At 35.7% G+C, this 25,841-nt stretch overlaps 1 protein-coding gene across 2 annotated transcripts in view; it reads right to left on the bottom strand.

Moving 5' to 3' along the window:
* Positions 1-5,077: 5,077 nt before the first annotated feature.
* Positions 5,078-25,841, bottom strand: part of LOC140147974 (uncharacterized) — a 41,929-nt gene continuing 21,165 nt past the window's right edge. For both annotated transcript variants that reach the window (XM_072169790.1, XM_072169791.1), the window contains exons 4-9: positions 17,499-17,729; positions 16,518-16,681; positions 14,803-15,010; positions 10,222-10,372; positions 9,257-9,569; positions 5,078-6,543 (exon numbers count right to left, since the gene is read on the bottom strand). In XM_072169790.1, the coding sequence (XP_072025891.1) occupies positions 5,479-6,543; positions 9,257-9,569; positions 10,222-10,372; positions 14,803-15,010; positions 16,518-16,681; positions 17,499-17,729 (2,132 nt within the window). In that variant the 3' untranslated portion in view covers positions 5,078-5,478. The remainder of the gene's footprint in view (positions 6,544-9,256; positions 9,570-10,221; positions 10,373-14,802; positions 15,011-16,517; positions 16,682-17,498; positions 17,730-25,841) is intronic.

Here is a 25,841-nt window from a genome sequence, read left to right as displayed (position 1 = left end):
AGGTGACTTGCACAAAATCCTGTATTATACGGTCAACCGGCTAAATCGATCATGTGCAGCATGTCAGGCTCAAAAGGCGACATTGCACATGCAAAGGTCAACCAGTTGCATACGATCGTGTGCAGCATGTCCACAGCGCGGCAAATAACTCGGCACAAGTATGATACAGGTTCACTATAATGTGTTACAAATGTCACAAGGACTGGTCCAACAAGACTTTTGACTCAAAAAATTCCACTCTTATAAAAGTTGCAGCATCAATGAGATAATATTAGCTTTACAGTACTTGCAAATATTCCATACTGTACTTATTTTTAATCATTATTATTAATTATTTTAATACTTTAGTTGATACATCTCGCATTTCATAACACTGACAACTTCAATGCTCGCCACAAGCTTTACGATGGCACAAAATGTTCATAATCTTAACTGTAAGGCGACGAAAAAAAGAAACCCTGTTCTACGGGCGGACAGACCTTTCAAGTAAGGTCAGTCGGTCTGCCTTTTTTTTTTTTTGGAAATGACCCAAAAAAATCACCAAAATCTGTAAATAATTTGCAATTTGAGAAAATACAAAAAAAATTTTGTTCCTGAAATTTTGGTCGGCATTCATTTGTACAGGAAAATTTTTTTCCCAATTTGTTCAAAATCTGGGTCGGTCGGGCCCGTAGAACAGGGTTTTCTTTTTTCATTGTCTAAGCTACTTTTGTACTACTAGTATATAGTTCATGTTGACTAACTACACTCTGACTACTAGGGATATTCTGCAAGGCACAGTGAGTATATAGAACACAAGTTTTTCTTCAACAATTTTGGCGCAGATACAACACACTTTACCGTAAGCTAATGCCCTTACATATTCCCGCATATCACACCTGAATTTTCTCGCAATATTAGTGAGTTTTTGCTTTCGACGACGGAGGGTTCTGCGATAATAAAACGACTTGCTACGACAATCGTCAAAAAACTTTTCACAATGCAGATTTGCTGTAGTGGCCTAGAAACTGGAGGACATTTGAAAAGTTGATGCATGCTCACATGACTCAAGATGTCACTGTCGCAGAATCATCCGTCATCCAAAACAGAAACTTGCTTTAACAGAGTTAATCCCAAATGTTTTATTCAACTTTACATAGCTTCTTTCTGTGACCACCTCTCACAAAACCAGACGTCAAGTGATCCAAAGTTGAATTCACCATGGCACATTTATCATGGCATTTTCACGTACAAGGATGTTTGTACTATGGATTCTGATGGGCTATTCCAGTTGAAATCCATACACCCCTTATGGAAGACATTACCTTTTTAGTCTTATCATGCTTATACACAGGGAGTGTAGATTTCAAATAGAGTCACCCATTTAGGTACCTCCATTTAAAATTCACACTCCCTGTGAGGAGGATTAAGGTCATGTCTTCCATCAGGGGGTATTATGGATTTACACAAGAAGAAGATTAAAACTGGAATAGCTCAATATAACCCTTTGCACAAATGTGATGCGATCAAGCAAAATCAGTCGGATCTCAGAAATATTTAATTTTCAGTTTCTTATAGAAAAGTAAAAAGCATTTATAAAGCTGGATTTTGCAGAAAACCCCATTGAAATAGAACAACCAGTTCCAAAGATATGAGCAAGGAAAGATTTTCAAAAACAAGAGGAAACAAAAAGAAATAGATCCTTTGTTTGGCTATATCTCAAAATAAATATTTCCGAGTTCCGACTGATTTTGCTTGATCGCATCACAAATACCTTCACTCTATACTTGACATTCAGGTCTGGCATCAGACTTCAATCATTACAAAACCATACCTACAACTAGTATTCACAAGAGGGGATCAACTTAAGTCCTGAACCTCCATGATGGCTTTGCCTTGTGATGTACAATGTGTTTATCATTAATGTTAAAGGAGAACTGCAGTGAAGAAACAAATTTATATCAAATGATTCTAAAATATTTATCAAGCATAGCCTGATTATTCAAAAACGTTTTTTCATCGTATTAGGGCAAAATATGAATAAAAACAACATTCCCTCGCCCAGTAATATTTCAAATTTGCCACTACTGCCGAAGGTGCTGATGGGATAGGGGCAAATATTATGGGATGGAATTATGACGTCACTGTGCTAAAAGTGCCTTGAGCTCATCATGCTCATGTTGAGTTTGTATACTAGTTTCACTGAGAGCTCCAGAGACTGAAAGGTGAACTGCCATATGGCAGTCATAAATAAATGTAGGAGCAGTCCCAATGCAAAAAGTGATAAATTGACTCTAAATCAAGATTGAAATCCCATTTTTTTCAGTAATTTGCAGCTATTTTGTGCAAAAAGTAGTAATATATTTGATCAAAAGTGCCGGGCAACAGTGGACTGACCTTACGCAAAAACAGATTCATTTATCGGAGACTTGATCAAGACTAGCATTTCATCCAACCACTCCAAGATTAATTTAAATTTATTTGCTACAAAATGACATAAAATAATTCAAAATAATTAGTATCATATCATTTAAGAGGTCAAAATAAGTATTTATAGGATAAAATTAATGGAATTTTGAATGTATTGTTCAGGGTATCGGAAGACTTAAAACAAGACTACGCCAGTGTTTCTACTTAATAGTGTCGGACTGCGTGCGTGCGAGTGCTGAAGTTGTGAATGTAAACAACTTGCCTATATGAACTTTTCAACTACATTTATACTGAAATGCAGAAAACCTTAGACGCAAAGCGTATTGTAAGGATACATCAGCGTATATACTGCTGCACGCACTTGTCTCTGATTGGCTGCTAAGGCGATATATTGTTGCTGAGTGGAAATTTATGAATGAACTGTGCGCCGTACGCGTTGTTAGCGCCGAATTTGCAACATCACGGTAGTCGCGCTCGTAAAAGGTTTGCTGCATTTTAGTATAAACTGATAAAGTTGTTGAAATGAGCAATTAGTAAGAAGGACAACTTGATCTTCCAATACCATGAATACCACATCTTTCTTTCAATCCACACAATGCCAACTAATTTTGAAGAAAATTCAGTCCATGCACAGGCATGATTTTCCCCGGATGAATTTATACTCACGGAAGTCATCGACCCGATACCAGAGGTGTGAGTTAGCCGGCGATTTATGCATAGCATAAATGTATAGCAGGTCCTATGCATATCGCGGAGAACGATAGTGGTATCCCGAGTGGTATACATTTTGTCTACACTTCTGCAGACTTTACATGGATTATTATATTCTCTTTTTACTGCTGAAATGGTGAGGGAAATAAATCAAGTGTTGAAATTCACTAGATAGGCCATTCACTTCTTGATTCAATTCACTCAGCATGTATAGCAGTTGTCGAATTCTGGATTGTTTATAGCCATTTATGATCCCGGCGGAACCAGCGACAGTCACAACAAATGCTTTCAAGTGACCTGTTATATCACACTGATGATCCAAAAATGTTTGAAACAAATCAACAAACTTGTTCATCATCAGGAAACAAATTAACAAACTTGTTCATAGGGATTGTCATGAATAATGACCCCTGTTATGCTGGCCGACTGACCTGAATTAGAGATGTTTATATTGCACATGGGACAATGCGTGATTTCGATAGTGCAATAACTCCCCATGCTACATCCCTGAAATTGTTTCAAAACCAATTGTAAGCATGGTTTTTATCAAAATAGTTACAGAAATCAGGTTTGGATTTAATTTATAAAAGTTTCTTATACAATTTATTGTAAATACTGTTACAACATTAATGAAGTTTGAAACAGCAAGATCCAATTTATTATTTTCTTATAATAGCAACAGCCGTTCAGCCATAGACTCTGGTTCAGCACAGCAACGTCATAGGCTAATGAATATTCATGAGCAAAATAGAGGATTCCGTTAGCCAAAAAATGTCTCAAAATTGCTTATTTCTATCTTATAAGACATTATATGTCAGTTTTATGGGTAATTATGAATAAAAAACTATATAAGGTTTCATATGAAGCTTTGTTGTAGTTCCACTAAAGTTCTCCTTTAAGAATTCAAGTTCTATGATGCTAAAAAATGTTGGGGAAATATCAGATATTAGGCTTTTGTCAAGTTGCGTCCAGGTCAAAATGGTTTGTCTCAAATCGCCGATTTTTCTGGAAAAACTAAAAAAATAACTAAAAAAATTTGTTTTTTGAAATAAAAAAATTTCGCATTTGTTTTTTGTCAAATCGTGGGATTTTACAAACGCGCGCGCAAGCTTTGAGACGAACTTTTTTTTTTTTGGCCTCACCAGCTTGTATCATTTTATTAAATCAAATTGTATAATACCCAAGCAACAAAATCTGTATACAAGATGCACAAGTTCAATGTTGCAAGCACACACAGGTATTTCAAAGAAAAGCCAAAAAAGGCAAATAGATTATGCCCTTTCTGTTAAGAACATACAGGTACCAATTACAGCTCAACACACAATACTGTAAGCTTCAAACACAATGCAGTTTGAATTCGGTATTATAGCTGTGTGTTACGATTGACATTTTCACTGGTTCAGCAAAAAATGCACAACATATTCTGCTTTAAGTCAATAATAATATCTCAAGTTTCAGGTTTAGCTGCATCAGTCACATACAGTTCATTCAAGATACTATTGATTAGCTTTGGAATGCAAAAGCATGCTGTCCTTCCTTTTTCACTGATTGCGGAGAAGACAAAGCTCCACCAACTAAACCAGGAGGGGGAAATCTTAGTTGCGGAACGACGAAACCACCTGCTCCTCGTCGTAATAGTTCTTCGTGATTTAATGCTGCAAGGTGCGGAGGTAGGCTAGCGAGGAGTTGTGGTGGCGATAACAGATGCGGCGGAATGAATGGAAGTGGAAACCGTGGTGGAAATCCGTTAGCGGCGGCTGCAGCCAAAAGATGCGGGTGTGGAAAATCGGGTAACAGCATCTGACCTTTGCCCTGATGATCAGAGGTGTACGAAGAGATACTTGAAGGATATTTGCAGAAGTGAATGATGGGATACTTGCTGAAGTAAATGGTGGGATGCTTGAGGTATGCGGAATGTGCGAGGGCGCTTCTCTGTGCGAGGATACTTCTCTGTGCGATGACGCTTCTCGGTGCGATGTTACTTCTCTTTTGACATGCGTGCTCGCAGATGACAAAGACAACGAGTCTCGGTGTGCTTTGGTAATACTGTTGATGGGTGGGTTGATCACGCCTTGCGTTATTGACCCGCGAGGTGAAGGGTCATTTTGACTAACGAGCTATGTAGCTGATGGTGGTGGTGTTCTCCAATGGGAGGCACTCTGCCATGTACGCTACGATGTCTTTCATCTATCCTATGCATTCTGTTATTCAACACTTCCGATTGGTAATCGGTAATGTTTTTATGTTTTGATCCGTGTATAGATCTCACATGAGGCGACGGAGAGTTGTTATGTTTTCTCTCCTTGATAACAAGCCTCTCCTGACTACGATCTTCGTGTTTGCGTTTCTTTGGCATACTTAAGTCACACGGTTCATCCTGCTCAGGAAGACTTTGAATGGAGGTTGTACCAATCTTGGCACTGGCATTGGTACTGACACAGGATAAAATGGAGACATATGAGGCGGTAGACTGGCGGTGGATGGCGACTGGCCATCCAGGTTTTCTTTGCCCGATTCAGTTCTTCGTCTTTTAGCGTTCATCGGTGGCTGTTCGTGTAATGCAGGATGCGGAAAAGGTAACTGACCAGGCATCATCATAGGTGGCATGCCTGGAAACCTGGGTAAATATGGGTTGACCGGGGTCACAATGATCGGATCGGGACCGTTTTGGTGATTTTTACCTTCAGGTTTATCCGCCTGTGCTTTGCGAGGCGACAGATTCCGCAGAATAAGATCGCTTGGATGCACAGCATTGCCATGCATGTAAGGTGGAGTTCTTGCATGTTGTGTGTGTTGGATCACAGATGGTCTTGAGGTGATGGTAGACCCAGGAATTGGACTTGTCTGAGGCCTTATTGTTGCATTGATGTTGTTGATGGCCTTACTGTTGATGGTCTTACTGTGGGGAGCAGTAGGTAGAGGTAGATGCCCAGATGGTCGAGATTCTGCTTGTGATGCCCTCATAATAACTGGATTTTGGGATATTGAAGGCGCTTGTGATGTAGCAGCAGCAGGCGTATTAGTAGGTAACATCGGCGCTCTTGTTATCACACCACTAAACCCATTAATCATTGGTTTTGTTTCACCGGACGACGATACCGATCCTGTTGTAATAGGATTTGCGGCGATAACACCTGGTGGTAATGGATTCATCAGATGTGAATGATGTGGGGAGGGAATCGTAAGAATGACCGGACCCATGGAACCGGGTACTCCTCCTTCTGAGGTGACTGTGATTTGTCGAAAGCCGCCAAGGCTGGTGGTGGGGATTAAGCCAGGTGGAAGGTTGGGGAAGAGAACTGCCTTGTCAGCCATGACACCAGGCATATTTGGTTTGGTGTTGCTTGTAGAGGTCACAGATGGCGGAAGATTGAGACCTGATTGGAGAAGACCATCTTTGGAAGCAATAGGCTGCAAACTCATCTGTAAACAACAAATAAACAAACAAAATTAAGAATTATCTTTGAAAAGTTTGTTTCTTTTAAAGCAACATAAAATTGTGACAAAAATAACTTCCTTTTGATCTTTCTCTGTTCAGTTTCATTCACATGTATTATTAGGGTGGTCACATGAAAATTTCAAACCCACCCCTGGAATTACTTTTTCTGTCAGGATTGTTCCTGCTGCAAAATGATTTTAAAAACCTCTTGAATCAACTCAATCGGACAATCCGTTGCGAAGATACAGCCTTTTAAAGATTCGCAAAATTGGCAATTTTTACCCCATTTTTAGGAAAATCCTGATTTTGTCATAAATTTGCATATTCACGGAGCGATACTTGTGGGAATAAAGCCAAAGAAGGCACGAGATGTATTGTTTTTGTTTATTTAATGTTCATTTATGCAAATATTAAAAATCCAGGGTCATAATTGCTATATTTGCTTCTTTACAACATTTTTAAAATGGCTGAAATCACAAAAATAACTCTTTTGCCAGGACTGTTAAGGTAAATATATGTGATTTTCACCGTTGAGGGCGCTATTATGTGCCAATTTTGACCTTCAAAGGCCTGTATTTCCTAAACTACACAATCAAATTGTCCGATATTTGCACAGGATTTTGCTCTGATGGTCTAGATTGCAAAACTGAATATAGCATAATTGTACATCTTTGGGAAAATAGTTTTATTTGATGACAAAAAATTATTTTGTGCGTAACTTTTTTATGCGTGACCGTACAAAAATGCTATATTCACCTTCATTACCAGCAGAATATTTTCTATCTAATTAGGTAGTCGGGTTTGCACAGAAGTTAGTAGGAGACAAATTATATGGAATTCAAAATGCCCAAAAGTTTTCCAACTGCTGCAGAATCTGTTACATTTTCACCATACATTTGTGTATGTAGGCAGGGGTACACACAATAGCTAGCATTGTGGCCACCCTAGTATTATTGGATATTTTCATAAATACATTCTAGTCATTATAACCATCAGAAACAGTGCAAAGTTGACTTCAACTATGACATATGTCAAGACACAACATGTTACTGAAGCATCCACAATGCCATCACCTTCACATATGAGACAAATATTACAATTTGCAAATCAACACAAGCAGTGCATAATAAAAATCAGTATACTATGCTTTCTTTTCCTTAACCCTAACACACAAAGGTACTACAAAATACTACTTGATATATGCGCTGTTCGTGCGTGCATCCCATGTGGTGTAATGACACAATCGCCTTAAGTTTTGCTGGTCAGCAAAGCCCAAGACCCGTGGCAAAGTGTCGCTGACCTAGTTAGTGCTTGGCATGCAGGTCTCGGGTTTGAATCCCACCCAAAAAACTTCTTTCTTTGTTTTCTCTCTTTATTCCTTCTTTCCCTTCCCATCGCAAAAAAAGCACCTGGGGTGTTAGGGTTCGGCTCTAAGAGTATTGTATTGATGTGTGCCCACAAAGGCCTAGACTTTTGCACCTTCCAATGTAGTGTATGATTGGAAAATGAATTAATAATAGGCATGTCCACTAAAAATTGAAGTACTTTTAAATTGATTCAGACCTAACTTATTGGCTGGGAATTGATGAAAGAAACATTTTGGCGTTTAAATAATCTTAATCGGACGTTTCATTCCAGAGATATGGCCTTTTGAGTGTTACGGTTTTATATAGGGCTGCTAGAACATGTTAAAAGTTAAAGTCCAAAAGGATTACTAACAGAAAGTGCAATTTTAAGGTACTTTTTCTTAATGTATTTATTAACTAGCGTTATCTGGAACATTATATTTGCTTATAACAACATGAAAATAAGATCATCCTGAAAATTTAATCGATTTTGTTGACATACAACAAAAATATAAGACCTCAAAACCCATGGTTTGTTTGGTGAAACCGCATAAGCATGATCATAGATGGCCGCCATGGAAAATATCTCCATAGAGGAGATGAACAATAAGTGCATTATTTCAAATGAATGGCGGTAGTCTTAAACATTGTTCAATCTTTTACGGTCAGCACATTTTATCTTCAAAAATTATTATATTTCATCATGGCATAAGTTTGGTAATATTAATCACTACCAATTTTGAGAAATTTGCTCCAACTCAAAGGTTATCTTTAATACATTGAGCAATACACTGTGTGTGCATGGAAGCCATGATGGATAGCATATGAAATGGACATGGTAGTGAGAAGTGCATGATTTGAGATGGGCCGCGGTAGGCTTAAACATTCTTAAATTTCTTAACATCCTGAACATTTTGTCTTCAAAAATAGTTACATTTTATGACTATGTAAGTTTGCTTGTCTGATTCACTCCAAATTCGGAAATAATTTGCGTTTGAACACCTGATGCACGGAATGGTGTCACTTCAACCTGTTGTAGTTCTCATCTCATTAAATTTTTCATTAAAAAAGTTGATCTCTGCATGGAGGAAGGTCCTCTCTATTTACTGACCAATCAGGAAAAAGTTTGGTTAATGTTTTCCGGTGGAATCAGGAATTTCTTGAAACACCCTGATAAAGGCCTACATTTGGATCAAAAACAAGTATGTACGCCATTTAACAGGCCTGGGATTTCTTGTATCGATCAGTTTCTCCATAGACAATACGTGTGTGAGTGCACGCACACAGTAAATGAAAAATCGTTCTAGTGGAAACTGTATGGACAGTGGGCATCCCTATTAATAATACATACCTGTGCTTTCTTGTCCCTGATCTCTTTAAGTTGATCTTTAAGCTTCTTGACCTTCTCCTTTGGTTTCCTTTTCTGCTTCAAAGCTTTCAGTGCTTTCCTTGTTCTCGTGGCTTCGTCATCTTCATCCTCCTCCATCTTCATCTTTTTCTCCTCCTCCATTTGGTTTTCCCAGTCATATTCATCTTCTTTGGAGTAGGCGTCGCCATTGTATTGTGCGTCGTCTTCCCCATCTTTGGATCTCGGCCTCTGGTATGGTCTTGGCAGTGGCAGGTGACCTAATCCTTTCAGATGTCTCTCGTAGGGTAAAATTAATCTAATAAAAAATAAAAGACATAGGCAAAAATTTAATTCGAATCTTGGGACATGGAAAAACAGTTGCATGATCGACAGGAATTATATAAATAAATGTAATTTTTCACCAGGTTCGCTGTTGCATAATAATGAATTTAATTGACGGCTTATAGGTTCGAATTTCAACTAATCACAAAGCTGCCGTGGCCCAGTGGTTAAGGCACAGGTCTCATAAACCTGAGGTCCTGGGCTTGATTCCTGAGCGGGATCACTTTTTCTGCTTATCTCCTTTATTATATGTGACGGCGAACCTGGTGAAAAATTATATTTATTTAAATCTTGGGAGTTGTATTCCTATACACAAATAGCATTGGTATTGATAAAAATATTTAACAAGATATTTATAGGTTATTGTCACAGGCAATTGTTCTTTTATGGCTGACACCTATTGGAAAACACTACTCCTCAATTTCATATGTGCACCTAATAACATATGGGCACTTTTTAAATGACATATTTGGTTAATTTCCTATAGTCCATTTGGCTTTTCCGAGGCAGAGACGTCAGTACTATTTCATAGTTACTTGGCGCATGGCATATAGTCCACACTCTCCTACTGTAAACTCTTTGGTTGGTTGATGAATAGCCTCATAGTAATTGACCAGCTTCCTTACCTTTCATAGTGTCGTCTGGTACATGTTGCTGCACTGGTGCTCTCAGCACTACCACCTAGCCTATCATAGATCTTCTTCCATAATCTCTTTTTACAAATGACGTCATAACCGCCAAGCTTCTGACCCATCTTCCAGAACAATCCTATATTGACTGCAATGAAAAAGATAATGCCAATATAAAAAATATGTAAACATTTACTCTGGATTTAGGGCCAGGAACAAAAAGTATGAGATTTTTGAGAAAAGCATGGATCCCATGAGGGGTCTGATATGCAATGTGCTAAACTATTGGAGGGACTCTATGCAGAAATTACAATGATATCATATGCCATGATATCAATGTCTATGCACTATTGTTTTGGTATCTCATCTGCCAAAAATATCATTGATACAGGCACTGCAACAGGTAATATTTTTTTCTATTAGATTAGTATTGATATTGTCAGATTGCATAGCCGATGGTAGTTTGACTCTCAGCGCACATCCGTAAAAACATTCAGCAAAGTAACCTGCATCATACTTGGTCCAGCTGTTATCTTTACTCAATCCTGCAGAGACTTGAACCCACAATGTCATGGTTTAAAGGCAAGCGTGGCAGTGCATACCCCAAAAGAGGACTTTCCCACCTCGTCTATGACACTTAACGCACTAATATCCTTGGTGATAATATTTTCACAGCATAAGTAGTATCAATTGTGAAATAGATGAAGTAGCTAATTGCTTCCAGAACACCCCACACTTAAGCCAAGTAAAATAAATAACATGTATATAGTCCCCGCCCTAGCCAAATACTATTTATAATTAAAGACAGAGATAAAAAGAATTTATCGTGTCTGATGTCACTGTCAATTATGATCCTTGATTGGTTTACACAGGTTAATAGCACGTAAAAGGAAGGCCGATTTATCTGGTGCCGATCGGAATAGCAGAAAATGGCGAAAAATTACGTACTTTACGAGGCAAACAGCAACTTTTCTAGGCATTTTTGACATGGTGCCTTCGTGAAAGAAAGTTTCCAACTAAAAAGACCTAACTTTTGAGATGGTTTGCATGTTTGAAGGTGCAAAATTAACAATAAGGTGCCCGATTATACCGCCGTGTTCAGCAAGTCATCATCAAGACACTTGTAAACAAACCGTGCTCGAGTTTGATTGACAGATGACATCAGACACGATAAATTCTTTTTATCTCTGTCTTTCATGATAGTGTATTGTAAGAAATATAGATTGAGGTAGTAGCTCAATGGGTAAAACTACAGCTCCTGCCTTCCCACTTGCCTTAAGAAACATGGGTACCATAAGCATGAAACACCACTATACTTCAGATGCTTGATCCCAGTTTCGAACCTAGGATACTACAGTACCAGCTGATGCCAGTTACACACAACAATATTGTTCACTTCCTTTCCAAGTCCAACCCCACTTGTGCTTAAAGCAACCTTGCAACAACCTTGGAAGTTTAAATTCCCCACTCATTAAATTGGAAATACATATGGGCAATTCCACGGTAACTCGTGCTACACTTTATGGCGTCCTTTTACATACTTTGTGCTCCAGCTTTTAAATTGATTTGATTGGAATCTGTATTTTTTGTATTTTAATACCCAACATTCAAGGCTAGATCCTCATAGTATTGCTAATTCAGGATATCAACTTTTGTATGTATGGGACACCTGTAAAAATCGGTAACTCGTGCTACGAGCAGAGGACATGCTTAAAAATCACTCATTTTTATTTTGATGGTGTGCTAAAACAAAAAACACTAAAGCCTTATTGATTATATGATAAGTAATTGCTATAATAAGGTTTGTTTTGGTATACCTTAAAAGTTGTGCCCCTCATAGTTTTACATTGACTGGTAAAAAACATGGTAACTCGTACACGGTAACTTCGTGCTACAGTTTGTCCGGCCATATATAAAATGGTATTGTTCATCTAAATGTCAATTTTTTTTTTGATAACAATTCCTCAACAACTGGTGTAATGATCAAATAACTCAATCTATGTACAAATAACCCTCCAAATAACCCATCTATGTACAAATAACACTATTCAGTGTATGTACCAGCATACAATGTACCACACACATTACATACAAACATCCCAGCCTTACATACGCCTTGCTTGATCCTGTTTGGATCAATATTTTATTCTAGGGCTTAAATTTAAACAGTTAAATTGAACAGTCAACAATTGATAAAACTTTTACTTCCATGTTATTTGACTCTAAATTCCCTCACAAAACTTGTAATGTTCATGGTTATTTGCTCTGTAAGTTTTTTAAAAATTGCTTTCTGAGTTATACATTTTGTAGAATGTTTGGTCATCTTTTGGTTGAGACCATTTCCTGCTTGGTGCAAATACTCTAGTTTGCCCGATTTCAATCACTTCACTAAGCTGGAAAATGAGCCTCATTACACTCAACAACAAACCAATTTCCAATACAAATCTCAGAACTATACAAATCTCAGTATCAACAATGTCACTGTGGCTGTTAATCTCAGGATTTCCAGTATCTATTTTGTTTGTTTTATTTCTTCTTTTGCCTGGGTTACTCATTCAGTGGATGTTTTAAGGTATCCTCTGTTCTTCCATGAGGCCCATATTAATTGATTGCGTTGGTTCTTAGGCTAGATCCTAGGGGGTGGAGGGCTAAAAATTTTGGTTGCATCATTTTGATCAGGTATTGATAGTGGGATATATGCTAAATAGCATGGTTTTTTTAGAGAGACTGTACAATGTAAAGTCTTTGAGCTTAAAAAAAAAGGACTTTATTGGTGTGTGCAAAAATTTGGTATGAATAAATTTACACTATTTTGGCACATGATCGGGTGGAAACTGGCTCCTTGAATCTTATCTCTATCTTTGCCTTCCATATTTTTACTTTAATTTTCCTGCGACAGGGCGTCACTTTTCTCTTTAATTTTTGGCCCCACACATGTGTGGTTGCCTGGTTGTTTGTTTGTTTCTTTCTTTGTTTGGCTGTCCAGGCGGAAGCAAATTCATTAATCCACTGTACAGCTCCAACACAATAACTACAAACTTGGTACCGGTATGGTGATAGAATAATGGTGGCTTGATGTGCTGTGTAGTTTTGTGTTATGTTATTTGCATATTTATGAATATTAATGAGCTTATTTACAAATTTTGCCTACATTTTCATTAATCCACTTTGCAGCATTATAAACACAATAACCAATCAACTTCAAACTTGGTTTGGTTGGATATGGTGGCCTGATGTGCTGTATAATTTTGTGTCATGTTATTTGCATATTTATGAATATTAATGAGCTTATTTGCATATTGCATATTATTTTTTATTTACAAACCTTTGTTATTTACACACTTTTGTGTGTGTGTATGGGCACCTTAATTACTGAACTGCATAATTCTAGTTTGTCATGGGGCAGGCTGCCCCTTCCCCCACACTGGCTACACTGCTGCTAGAAAGCTGTTACCAATATCATGGGGTCACATATAAATGCATATTCATGTAGTTGGGAGATCCTCTATTGCTGCCAAGTGGTAGATTTTGCATTACCTTTGCTGGTACAGGGGAAAGTGGGCTATGGTAACTCGTGCTACATCGGTAACTCGTGCTACTGGTAACTCGTGCTACAGTTTTAAATGGGTCATTATTATGTGATGGATAGTGTTTTGTATATTAATTTCTTATTTTTACTCAAGGCACTACTAGTAGAAGGAAAATAATAAGTGGCATCAATTAAATTGCCAACATTTTGAAAATATATAAAAAATGCATCTTTCGGTAACTCGTGCTCGCCATATGAAAACGCATAATGAAAGAAAAAAATAGTTACCAATACCATGGTCACATATAAATGGATATTCATGTAGTTGGGAGATCCTCTATTGCTGCCAAGTGGTAGATTTTGCATTACCTTTGCTGGTACAGGGGGAAGTGGGCTATGGTAACTCGTGCTACATCGGTAACTCGTGCTACTGGTAACTCGTGCTACAGTTTTTAATGGGTCATTATTATGTGATGGATAGTGTTTTGTATATTAATTTCTAATTTTTACTCAAGGCACTACTAGTAGAAGGAAAATAATAAGTGGCATCAATTAAATTGCCAACATTTTGAAAATACATAAAAAAATGCATCTTTCGGTAACTCGTGCTACGCCATATTTAGTGCTATGAAAACGAAAAAAAAAAAAAAAATTAGTGGGGGATTATTTAAAATGTGTTGGATGTTTCTTGAAGACCATATTTCAGAGATATAAAATGTATCAAATTTAAAAGAAAAGTGCCCATGTTTAATAAAATAGGCCCACTTGGAAAATATCTAAGTTGAACAGGAGTTTTCACTTAAAATACACTCTCCAAAGAAACTTTTAAAAAAACACCAAAATGTTAGAAAAATGCCGAAAAAAGTTTATAACTTGAACCTTACATCTGTTTGGAATAATATAAAAGTTAAAAGAAATATATATTGGCAATTTCATTTTTTTGAGTCATGTCCACTTTTGCTTGGAATTGCCCATATATGGGTTAGCTTTCCCCCTTTCCCACCCTACCCTCAGGGTTGATCGGTGGCAAAGTTCAGTACACAACTTACTCTTCTTGAATCCCAAATTTGGCACTCTGGTTATCGGTGTGTTTCTAGACTTCATGAAAGCTAGCAGATGACTCTCCATTGATTTTCTTCCTTTCTTTACTTTGACTCTTTCCTCGGTTTGATCCTCGCCTAATTCGGCATCTACGTGACCTGTGACCTCAGATTCCTCATTCTCGGCTCTCCTGTGCTTGTTCCTCTTATGACGTTTCTGTACAAATGTACACAGAGAGAAGGACTGAAGTCTGTTAGATGATTACAGTACACAAAAGTCAGCGTACCACCTGTAAATCACATTATGGTACCTGGGTGCACAAAAATTACCCAAAAACTCAGCTTTACTTTTGGGAACACTGACTAAATGATGCAATAGTTTCATATTATGTCAGTAACATGTATGTTTGTTTGCAATATACATTTCAACCACTCTTCCTATACCTTTGTACAGGGCCAAAGCATTGTTAATCGGTGATGAATCCACAGTCCAGTAGCATATACCCGAATGCAACGTAAAATTCGTCATGCCTGGTACTTATACGTAAACACTCTCTTATGTTGGAGGTAGCTAGCAGCTAAACATTACCGCTTTATTCTTTAGTTTTAATGCTGATATCAACAGAGAAATCACCGATCTTCTTGTAAGGTTGAGTGGCAATGACAAAGCGGACATTTGGAATGAAAGAATCATGTGAATTAGGCGGTATTTTCATTGTTGAAAGGATTCAATCATGTTTTACCGTTGTTCATCACCGATTAACAACTTCGCGTCCAGCAGCGTCTGTGTGGTTTACTTGGCTCGGGCAGCTAAAGCTGCCCTCGCAAAGTAAACCACTCAGACGACGCGGACGTATCTTTGTTAATTGGTGATGAACAGCGGTGAAACATGATTGAATACCTAATCTTACACTTTGAGGGACACACTGCATAAATTAATATGAGATTGCTGCAGAAGATGTATCTTGCTCCCCTGTGACAGAGAATGTTGTCAGTTCCATTGCACTTTTCAAAAAATGCAAAACAGCCTAAAAAGAGACTTGATAATTCCTAGTAAACCACAGTGAGCATATTCTTACAATGCAATTGATCCTTATGCGAGGGGGTATCAAAAGTTTTAGAAATCGCCCAGAAGTGAAAGAGCTATATCAATGAAATTTTGTCAGTGCAATCACTGGTCTTTATGTACAATATGGTGCAAAAATGGTCTCATAAGTATGTTTACTTTTTTTTTACAGGAGCTAGATGTCACTACCTGCCTATGTAACTGCATAACCAGCAAAATGGAGAAAATTGAGGCATGCAGCATGATTAAGTTCCATTTAAGGGTTACAGTGCCCAGAAAATCTGTGATAAAATAAAAATTCCTTTTCCAAAAAGCGACAGTGACATATCACAATCACCACCGAAGATAACTTTCATTTCATCATCAATTTTCTAGGCACTGCAACCCTTCAAAAGCAGGATCTTAATAATGCTGCTTGCCTCAATTTTCTCAATCTTGCAGTTTATGCGCAGTAACTGGGGCAGCAGGTTATTGGCATCTAGTGCCACCTGTAAAAAGTAAACATACTTATGAGACCATTTTTGGACCATAATGTACATAAGGACCAGTGATTGCACTGACAAAATTTCATTGATATAGCTCTTTCACTTCTGGCATTTCTAAAACTTTTGATACCCCTCTAAACCAAATCAGAATCAAAATAATATGGCGATCTTACCTTTGATTTATGCTTTGGTGTTTTGACTCGCTCTACTTTTATGTCCTCTATATTTGCATCTGGAATGATGGCGCTATCATCTTGTGACGTTCTCCTTACTAGAAGGCTGAGTTTCTCTTTCTCTGAGAACTTCTTCTTTCTTGGTCTGCCCTTCAGATTTGGAGCTGATGGAATTTCATAAAATAGAGATGCAAATCTTGTTATTTTTCTTCAGAAGATTCATTCTCTAAAACACAGCAATAAATAATTACCTCAAATTTTAAAACTTATTTTTGAAAAAAAAAAAAAAAAAATGTATTTTTGAACTGAAAATATATATTCTAGAACATTGCATGCTTTACAGCTCACATGTGTTCAACACTTTTGTTTTGAAGATTCAGTTCATAAATGTGACCAACTCCAACAAAACCCGGAACAAGTCGCCAGACCATAAACAAAAAATCAAATTTTGGAATTATTAATTTCATGGTATTTGACTGTGGGACTTTAGTGAACTTTCAAATCCTTGAAAGAGGTTTATCAATAAATAACAGTTGAAATATGATAATCCCTATTCAATCCTTTGTAAGGCAGGAAACTAATCAGCCCATTACTCAGAATAGCAATTTGGCAAAAATATCAAGGTATCATTGAAAAGTATTGATGCTATTTATATAATTTTGGTATCATTTTAAAGCTTATTGTCTAGTGCTTCAAATCAAATCAAGAAATGTCAAAAATGTGACTTGTTCCTGGGTTTTGTCAGAGCGGGTCACAAATTGCCTGTCCTGCAATTCCTTTGCTATATCTAGATGAAGAGGTTTCATATCACCTCCAAGTTCATTAGAAAAACAATTGAATACTACTACTTTAGGTGTTTCTTCTTCTTATGAGACACCATTTCTTTAAACTTGTAATATATTTGAAGTTGAGTTCCTTACAGGGTGTGTCATCTATCTATAACTTTGATTATATCATCAGGGTTTCTCCTAAATAACCTACCTAGATGATCACAGAGCTTTTCATGAAATGCCAATGTCGGATGCTCAAACTCATCTTTACAGTACATGAGTTTTGTTCCTCTGTGAGGCACTGTGAAGCCGCCTAACGCACGCACCAGGGCATCATTCAGCCAACCATCGGGGTGGTTCTCTAGACGTTTCAGTGCTGTCTTGTAACGACAGTAGCCCGGGAAACTCAGAATCTTGACTCGACCATTGCTATCATCATCACCTGTAGAAATGAAAAAGAAAAAAAGAAAATGCACAAATTTATTAGTAATAATGAGTAACTTAATCCCTGTCTGGTATAATATAGCCACATGCTTTTTGACAGCCTCTGTGAAGACAAGCAGGTAAGTTGCATGCTTTGGGAATAGAAAATAAATAATACTGAAAATGAGTCTGCTTATGTTGGCAGAAGCCGCAGAACTACTCAGTATTACCAAGTGCAAAATACAGAAGCTATGCCACTAAACATTGTTCCTCCCACTTTTTGCAAAAATGAGCAAGTTTTTGTTCTTTTCAGCCACTTTTTGACAATTTAGGCCAAATGCCCCCCCCTCCTTTCAAGATGAATTGACGCTGCCGCTAAAAGTGTCACTTTCCATGACTGCTCCCCGGGGACTGGTCACATACAAAAATAAAGATTCACATCCGCATACATGTATAACAACAACTTGCATGGGCCAGAAATAATGTATCACATTCTCTTCAATACAACACCACCATACAAATACAAAACAATCCATTACAATAGATGTAAAGTTTCAGCCAGAGTTCTTCTCAACCTGTTGCAAGCCCATCATCACACCTGCGGGTTTTGAAGTTCAACAATCATGCATCCACACACTATCAAAGCAAAATCAACTCAGTAATAGCACCCTCTTGTGACCAACAGGTTTATAAATAGCTATGCACACTTTATATTACTTGGCCTGAATAATGAACATGACGATGTAAAGGTTAGCGCTATAGCGCGATTAAACATGCATTCAGCGGCTCTACATACTGTAAACATGTGTGACACAGATGCATACAAGATAGTACTAGTCACCACTGTGATTGTATGTTAATAATACAAATTATCAAATGAATAGTATAACATGAATATGAAAACTTGCCAAGTTGACCACAAAATAACACAGAAATATGAATGTCTTTTCTCCTTTAGGCCTCTACTTTTTCAATTGAATTGATTTAAAACTCCCCCATCTTCAAGTTCAAAAAGTGTTGGAATTAAAAAAATAAATAAATTTGATGACATGTTCAATTTTAAATTTTAAAAAAACTTTCTTCCCCCACACAAGTTGAAATTTTGTCATTTAATTGAAAAAATGGCTGTATCTATCCGATTCATAGTGTCACAACCACCAATGTGCACGGAGCTATAATTCACTCCTTACTCCAAACATCACGCTTGGCAAGCACACCTCCCTTGACTTCCCAATTGTGATTTCAAAATTCCAATAACCCCGGCCGCACGTACTCAAACAGGCACATCATCACCAGAATGCATGTGTATCATCAATGACACCATGATTTTCCATTTAACACGGGTCAATGAACTTTGTAATCCTTTATAAACCATCCGTAATATCTCAAACATGATCATCTACTAAGACTAGGTACTTTCATCTCTATACATTTGCACATTCATACAATGAACTGTGAACATTTTAGGTACAAAAACTCATCCACCACAACTTCAGCTCAGCTTTAACAGCTATGAGGTGTATTGGACTACGGCATTAGGCATGAGACTAATTTAGCTGATATGGGGCATATTGATGTAATGAGAGTTCAAGTTTAGTATGGTGTTTGCTGCTGGCTAAATTTCGCTGGAATTCCTTCACATAATCCCTGGTTACTATACCTGTCTCTGTAACAGGTCAACCCCATCTTTCAATAACATTACTCCAGTATATAAGCATGATAAGCACTCACTGTATACTAATGTAAAATGTCTCCCATACCGGCCTCACATTTTACAAGTTGAACTTTGAATTACGTTCACGTGATTATTTCTTGATTATCAAAATAAAATATTTTCCTTTCAAACGTCATACAATACACTTTTTGGGTTCACACTATGATTGTACACTTCCCTGATATTACTGATTTAAAAAAAATCAAGATTCAAAACAATTTTTATTTATAATCATTTTCATGGAATATTTTTATTTTTTCCTACTTTGGTGGTTGATTGTATTTTCATTTCAGAGCTGTTAACAATCCAAATTCAATCGTTTTCTTTTTCTTAAATTTTATTTTACCATTTTTCTTTTTTTTATTTCATAACTTTGTGAGTTGATAGTGATAGTATTTTCAAAATGGTTAAGAATTCAAAATCACAACATTCATAAATTTATTAATATTTTCTGTAATTTTCAAAAATATTTCCATTTTTTTTTTTTCAAATTTAATATTTTGCTTTTTATAGGTAAATTGACAGGGACAAGGTGAAATAGAGGTAAAATATCTCAAGTTATAAATTTATGCTGCATATCCTAGAACTACAATAATAATTGCATTTTCTTCAAGTTTCATCCTAAAATTCTCAAATCAGTCCCATCAATGTTTGACCTCTTTAAATTATATTCTACACAATGCATGGGTCAATCTGACTGCACAATTAATTCCCACCATATACCGGTATATAGTAGCATCATCAAAATCAAGGCAGCACAACCCCTGCCAGCAGCATACCACAGAGTGACCCAATGCTAACTGTTGATTTTGTCAAAATACTAGTTACCCTATTTATTAATTAATGTGTTAATCAGCACCAGTAATTAATCACTGGTTTCCACTAGTTACTTGATCTGTTTGGCTTCTTTCTTTAGTCAGACACCACCCAAACATATTTTCAACTAGCTATGCTTTTAATTGAGTCACATAAAATTGTTCAACCCACACACTGGGAAGATTTCAGCACATTAACATCTCTATTCTTGTTTATTATTTTAACACCGGAAAATATGGCATAGAACCATTGTATGCTGTGATAAATGACTCACTGTATAGAAATTGAAAGTAAGCTTTTCATTTTTACTTTATAAACTTGTGGTCAATAAAACAATAAAAACAATTTAATTGTATGCTAAAAGTAGCTAGTGGTTATTAAAATAAAAATGTCTTTTTCATCTGAATACTTTGAATTCAAAATATTACTTGCATTTTTGTTGTTAATGCAGCTACAGTTTAGTTCAACAAACAAAATAGCAAAGACAACAATTTAAATATTTCAAAAGAAATTTATTACAAGTAATAATATAATTTTAATAAATTATTATTCTGGTGGTAATAATTCAACTTTAAATTAAAAATTATTATTATCATCATTAAATTGCAACAAATTGCAAATAATAACAATGCAATATTTGTAACAAAAATAAATACACCTTGAATTTGAGAATGTTATAGCCGTTTCATGTTACTCGCATAATTCTGAGCTCAAATTAATGTGACATTTACGCGACATGATTGACTGTCTAGTTCTGGCTAATGCTCATCCCAATTTAGAACATCAGCTCCTCTAAGACACGCTGCTCATCCACGTTTTAAATAATTCATTATCCATGAGAGAGACAAACAATTTATTTGACATAAAAAACGTAGGAGTCTTGAAGCTATGTAATCTGATCGTTATTGGACTGGATTGCAATAGCTTACAATCACGACTATTGATAACATTAATTGTCTTCAGTTTTAGTTTTAATTAACAAAAAAACATCTGTGACAGTGTTTTTCATCAAAAATATTAATTTTTTAATAAAATTTACAATGTACTTAGTATCTAATATTGTATATTTGATGTACATGTATGTTATGATTTGCAAAAATCTCTTTTTAAAAAGCTATGCAATATTTGCATAGCTTTTGTCATTTGCTAATATTAATTTAAAAATACTATTTCTTTCTTTATTTGTTTATTTTATTCTATTTTAAAATTTATTGTACTATTTTAATCAAATTATTTCTAGTACCATCATTTACTTGTTTACCCATTTATTAAATTTTGCACTTTTCTTAATTTATGGTTTATTTCTATATTCATTATTTATTTAGTTTATTTATTCACTCTTAATTTATAAAAGTCTTTCTTATATCAATAATTTATTGAAAGCATTTACTTATTTTCATTTATACATTAAATTATTTATCTATTTATTTATTTCATTATCCATTTATTTATCTGTTTATTTCTTTAACAATTCATTTACATCATTTTTCTTTTCTTTATTTCTTATTTTATATTTCTTAAAATTAATACATCACCCTTAATTTTTCTACCTCTACGTTAAATATTAATTTTCCTCTCTCGTTATATTTGGATCCCCAAATAGAACTGGCTGACGTAGGGAATGTCATGTGTGGCGGGTACTGAATAATAATAAATTCAGTATTATCAGAGTAACATCTTCTGTTAAATAACTGATCAATTCCGTACGTCGCACAGCTTGTGACTCTGTGCATTATATTGCATTGACTACAAATTAGAATTTCCTTTGAAATTATATTTTGCCTGCCATCTCTTAAATACAATTTACCATTATATGTAATTTACCGATAGTAACAGGTAATTTGTAATGATTGTAAACAATCATAATTGTTTATCAAATGTTTGCTTGTTTTTTACTTCATTAGTTTTTTTCAATTATTTGAGTGACATTTAAATCTTATGATTTTCAAAAAAAAAAAAAAAATTCTTAGATTCAATTTATTGTTTCCAAGAATTCCAAATTATGAGGAAATATATCTTATGTAAGAAATTATAAAAATATTTAATGTTTGACATCTAAGTAACTGTACTAATTTTACATAAATATTTAATCAATTAAAGAACCCAAATCTAAGCAATTATTTTATTTTGTAATTAAAAATGCAATAAAATAGTAAATTTTTCAAATCACAGCAATTTTCAAAAATGATGATACGAACTGATAAACAACAGTGGCTGCAACGCCGTGTCATATGCAATTTATTACACATTAGTTACAGGGTCTGGTACTATGATACATATGAGGCCCCACAGAGGGAAAAACGATTACTACTTCAGACTAACGTACTGTCTAAAAATGTAAACCCTTATTATAGTAGAGTAATAGAGCGACCAAACACAGGACGCTCTGTGTCACAACAATGTAGCACGCTGAGAAGTTGGAAACTTTCCAAAGCTCACACACTGCTGTTCCCTGATAATAATCTTGCATTGGGGTCGAAATATCATATTCATATTATTTACTTTATTATTTCATTGTCTTACATTTAAAATAGATAACTTTTATTTATTTGTTTCATTTATTTAATTATAATAATTGCTTTAAATACATTTGTGAGGTCACATTTGGGCCAAAATTTCTTTTTCGTTTTAAAAACGTAAGAAAAAAATTCTTGGGCCTAAAATTTTTTTTTTTTGTAATTTGTAAAAACTAGATCAAAATATCTAGGAGCCGTTTCTTTTATTTTTTTGAATTTTGACCAATTTCATCAAAAATATTTGAAATTTGGGTGAACATCTGGCTTTTTTACGATTTTAAAAAAAAATTCAGCATTTTTTGACCTTGGGTGCTAATTTCTTTAAGTTGGTCAAAATTCAAAAAAAAAAAGAAAACGGCTCCTAGATATTTTTATCTAGTTTTTAATAAAAAAACAATTGGCCCAAGAAACCGTGTTTTTTTTTGGATTTTGGGCCAAAAATGAGCATTTTGGCCCAAATTTGACCTCACATATGAATTTAAAAAGTCATTGCCATTCTATGTATACTTTAGACCAATAATTTAGCCGTTATGAGGCCCGAAAGTTTCCATAATTCCTGGGTTAAGACCAACCTTAATCAGTAGAAGTACCGGTAATATAAAATACCCCTTACGAAATGACACCAATTTTTATTTTTCATCTGCAGAAAAGATGATTAGTTTCACGGCACAAACTTCATATTTTATATGGTTAAATTGTGTGCAAGTTTATACTTTCACTTTGTGCAGGTAGATTTTCTATGTTTTTACCTGCACAAATGCCAGTAACTTTTTTCTGGTAAATCGGACACTGGTTGCACGCCATTCTATGTTTGATGATGTTAGAAGTATCATTTTTTTTGCCAATTATAAGCCAAACAAATTATAAGCCAAACAAACTTCAGTACTGAATCTGTACAAGGTATATGCCCTTTTTGGAAATGTCAATAGAAACCTGTGAACTGGTTCTTTCAAATCAGAAAGTATTAAACTTGAATAGTGTTTGCCGAAATTAATGCACACACACAAAACAAGTAAAAGAGCAAGATGGAAAAAATAATTTATGCTCTAGTGGTTTTATCACTGAAGTGAAAATAATAAAACACATTTAACTGTTTACAATCCACAATGACAAGTTTGCTGCATGGATGCCCTTAAGTTAACTCAAACCTAGGGCATTGTGGTCTTCCCAGGGAAGAGATATTTCAACCACTTACATGTAGAAATAATGAAAACCTGCCTATAAAGCGAAATTCCAAAGAAATCATTTCCTTTGCATTATTACTATTATTACTTAAGATAATTATTTAACTCAAACCTAGGGCATTGTGGTCTTCCCAGGGAAGAGATATTTCAACCACCTACATGACAAATAATGAGAACCTGCCTATAATTTTAAACTGAAATTCGGAAGAAATCATTTCCTTTGAATTATTACTACTATTATTTGTTTATATTATAATTTTGTTTTGCATCTTCAACAGTGTTTAGCCAAATTTTTGACATATTCTAGTCTGCAGAAATAACAATTCACATTCCACAATTGTATTTAATTTAAATACATGCACCCATGTATGGCAAGTATATTGCACAATAGAACAGAAAAACCTGGTTTTTCGTAGATAAACCTGGTTTTTCGATCGAGAAACCTGGTTTTTCGATCGAGAAACCTGGTTTTTCGGTGAAAAACCAGGTTTTTCGGCCGAGAAACCTGGTTTTTCGCCGATAAACTTGGTTTTTCACTGATAAACCTGGTTTTCAAGCGAAAAACCAGGTTTTTGAATTCGATTGTCATAGTTTTTGAAAAACCAGGTTTCTCGGTCGATAAACCTGGTTTATCAAAAACAATGACAATCGAAAAACCTGATTTTTCGATTGAAAAACTAGGTTTATAAAAAAAAAACTATGACAATCGATTTGAAAAACCAAGTTTATCGGCGAAAAACCAGGTTTCTCGGTCGATAAACCTGGTTTTTCAAAAACTATGACAATCGAATTCGAAAAACCTGGTTTTTCGATTGAAAACCAGGTTTATCAAAAAAACTACGACAATCGATTTGAAAAACCATGTTTATCGACGAAAAACCAGGTTTCTCGGTCGATAAACCTGGTTTTTCAAAAACTACGACAATCTAATTCGAAAAACCAGGTTTCTCGGTCGATAAACCTGGTTTTTCAAAACTATGACAATCAATTGAAAAACCAGGTTTATCAAAAATTTATCACTAAATGGCGGACGGAAAATTGCTGAAAATTTGCTGGCATGGAGTGTACAGTACCAGGGGGGAATCGATGCGTGTACGAAGTTGTGGTACTCGACAGTTTGTTTTCAAGCTCCTTGTAGGCCTATGTAGCGTGCAAACCACAATAAATCAGCAAATCCACTCGGCTTCATAAGCGTCTGTTGTTTTTATATTCCCGTCTCTGAAATCAATAGCGTAATCAAAATCTACTCAATATTCATATTTTCGAACGTTGTTTGCTCCAATCCAGGCCCTGCTCCAGTCCTCAATACAACACAGTGAAGCGGCCGTGCGTGAGTTCGAGGCCTGGAGGATCTAGCCTAAGTGCACTCGGGGAGTGCAAGCGTATAGTATTCGATTGTCATAGTTTTTTTGATAATCAAAAACTATGACAATCAAATTCGAAAAACCTGGTTTTTCGATTGAAAACCAGGTTTATCAAAAAACTATGACAATCGAATTGAAAAACCAAGTTTATCGGCGAAAAACCAGGTTTCTCGGTCGATAAACCTAGTTTTTCAAAAACTATGACAATCGAATTCGAAAAACCTGGTTTTTCGATTGAAAACCAGGTTTATCAAAAAACTATGACAATCGAATTGAAAAACCAAGTTTATCGGCGAAAAACCAGGTTTCTCGGTCGATAAACCTGGTTTTCAAAAACTATGACAATCGAATTCGAAAAACCTGGTTTTTTGATTGAAAAACCAGGTTTATCAATAAAAACTATGACAATCGAATTGAAAAACCAAGTTTATCAGCGAAAAACCAGGTTTCTCGGTCGATAAACCTGGTTTTTCAAAAACTATGACAATCGAATTCGAAAAACCTGGTTTTTCGATTGAAAAACCAGGTTTATCAAAT

Source organism: Amphiura filiformis, chromosome 3, assembly GCF_039555335.1.
Source record: "Amphiura filiformis chromosome 3, Afil_fr2py, whole genome shotgun sequence".
NCBI lineage: Eukaryota > Metazoa > Echinodermata > Ophiuroidea > Amphilepidida > Amphiuridae > Amphiura > Amphiura filiformis.
Note: the sequence above shows the minus strand (reverse complement) of the source record. Positions and strands in the feature narration are given on the sequence as shown.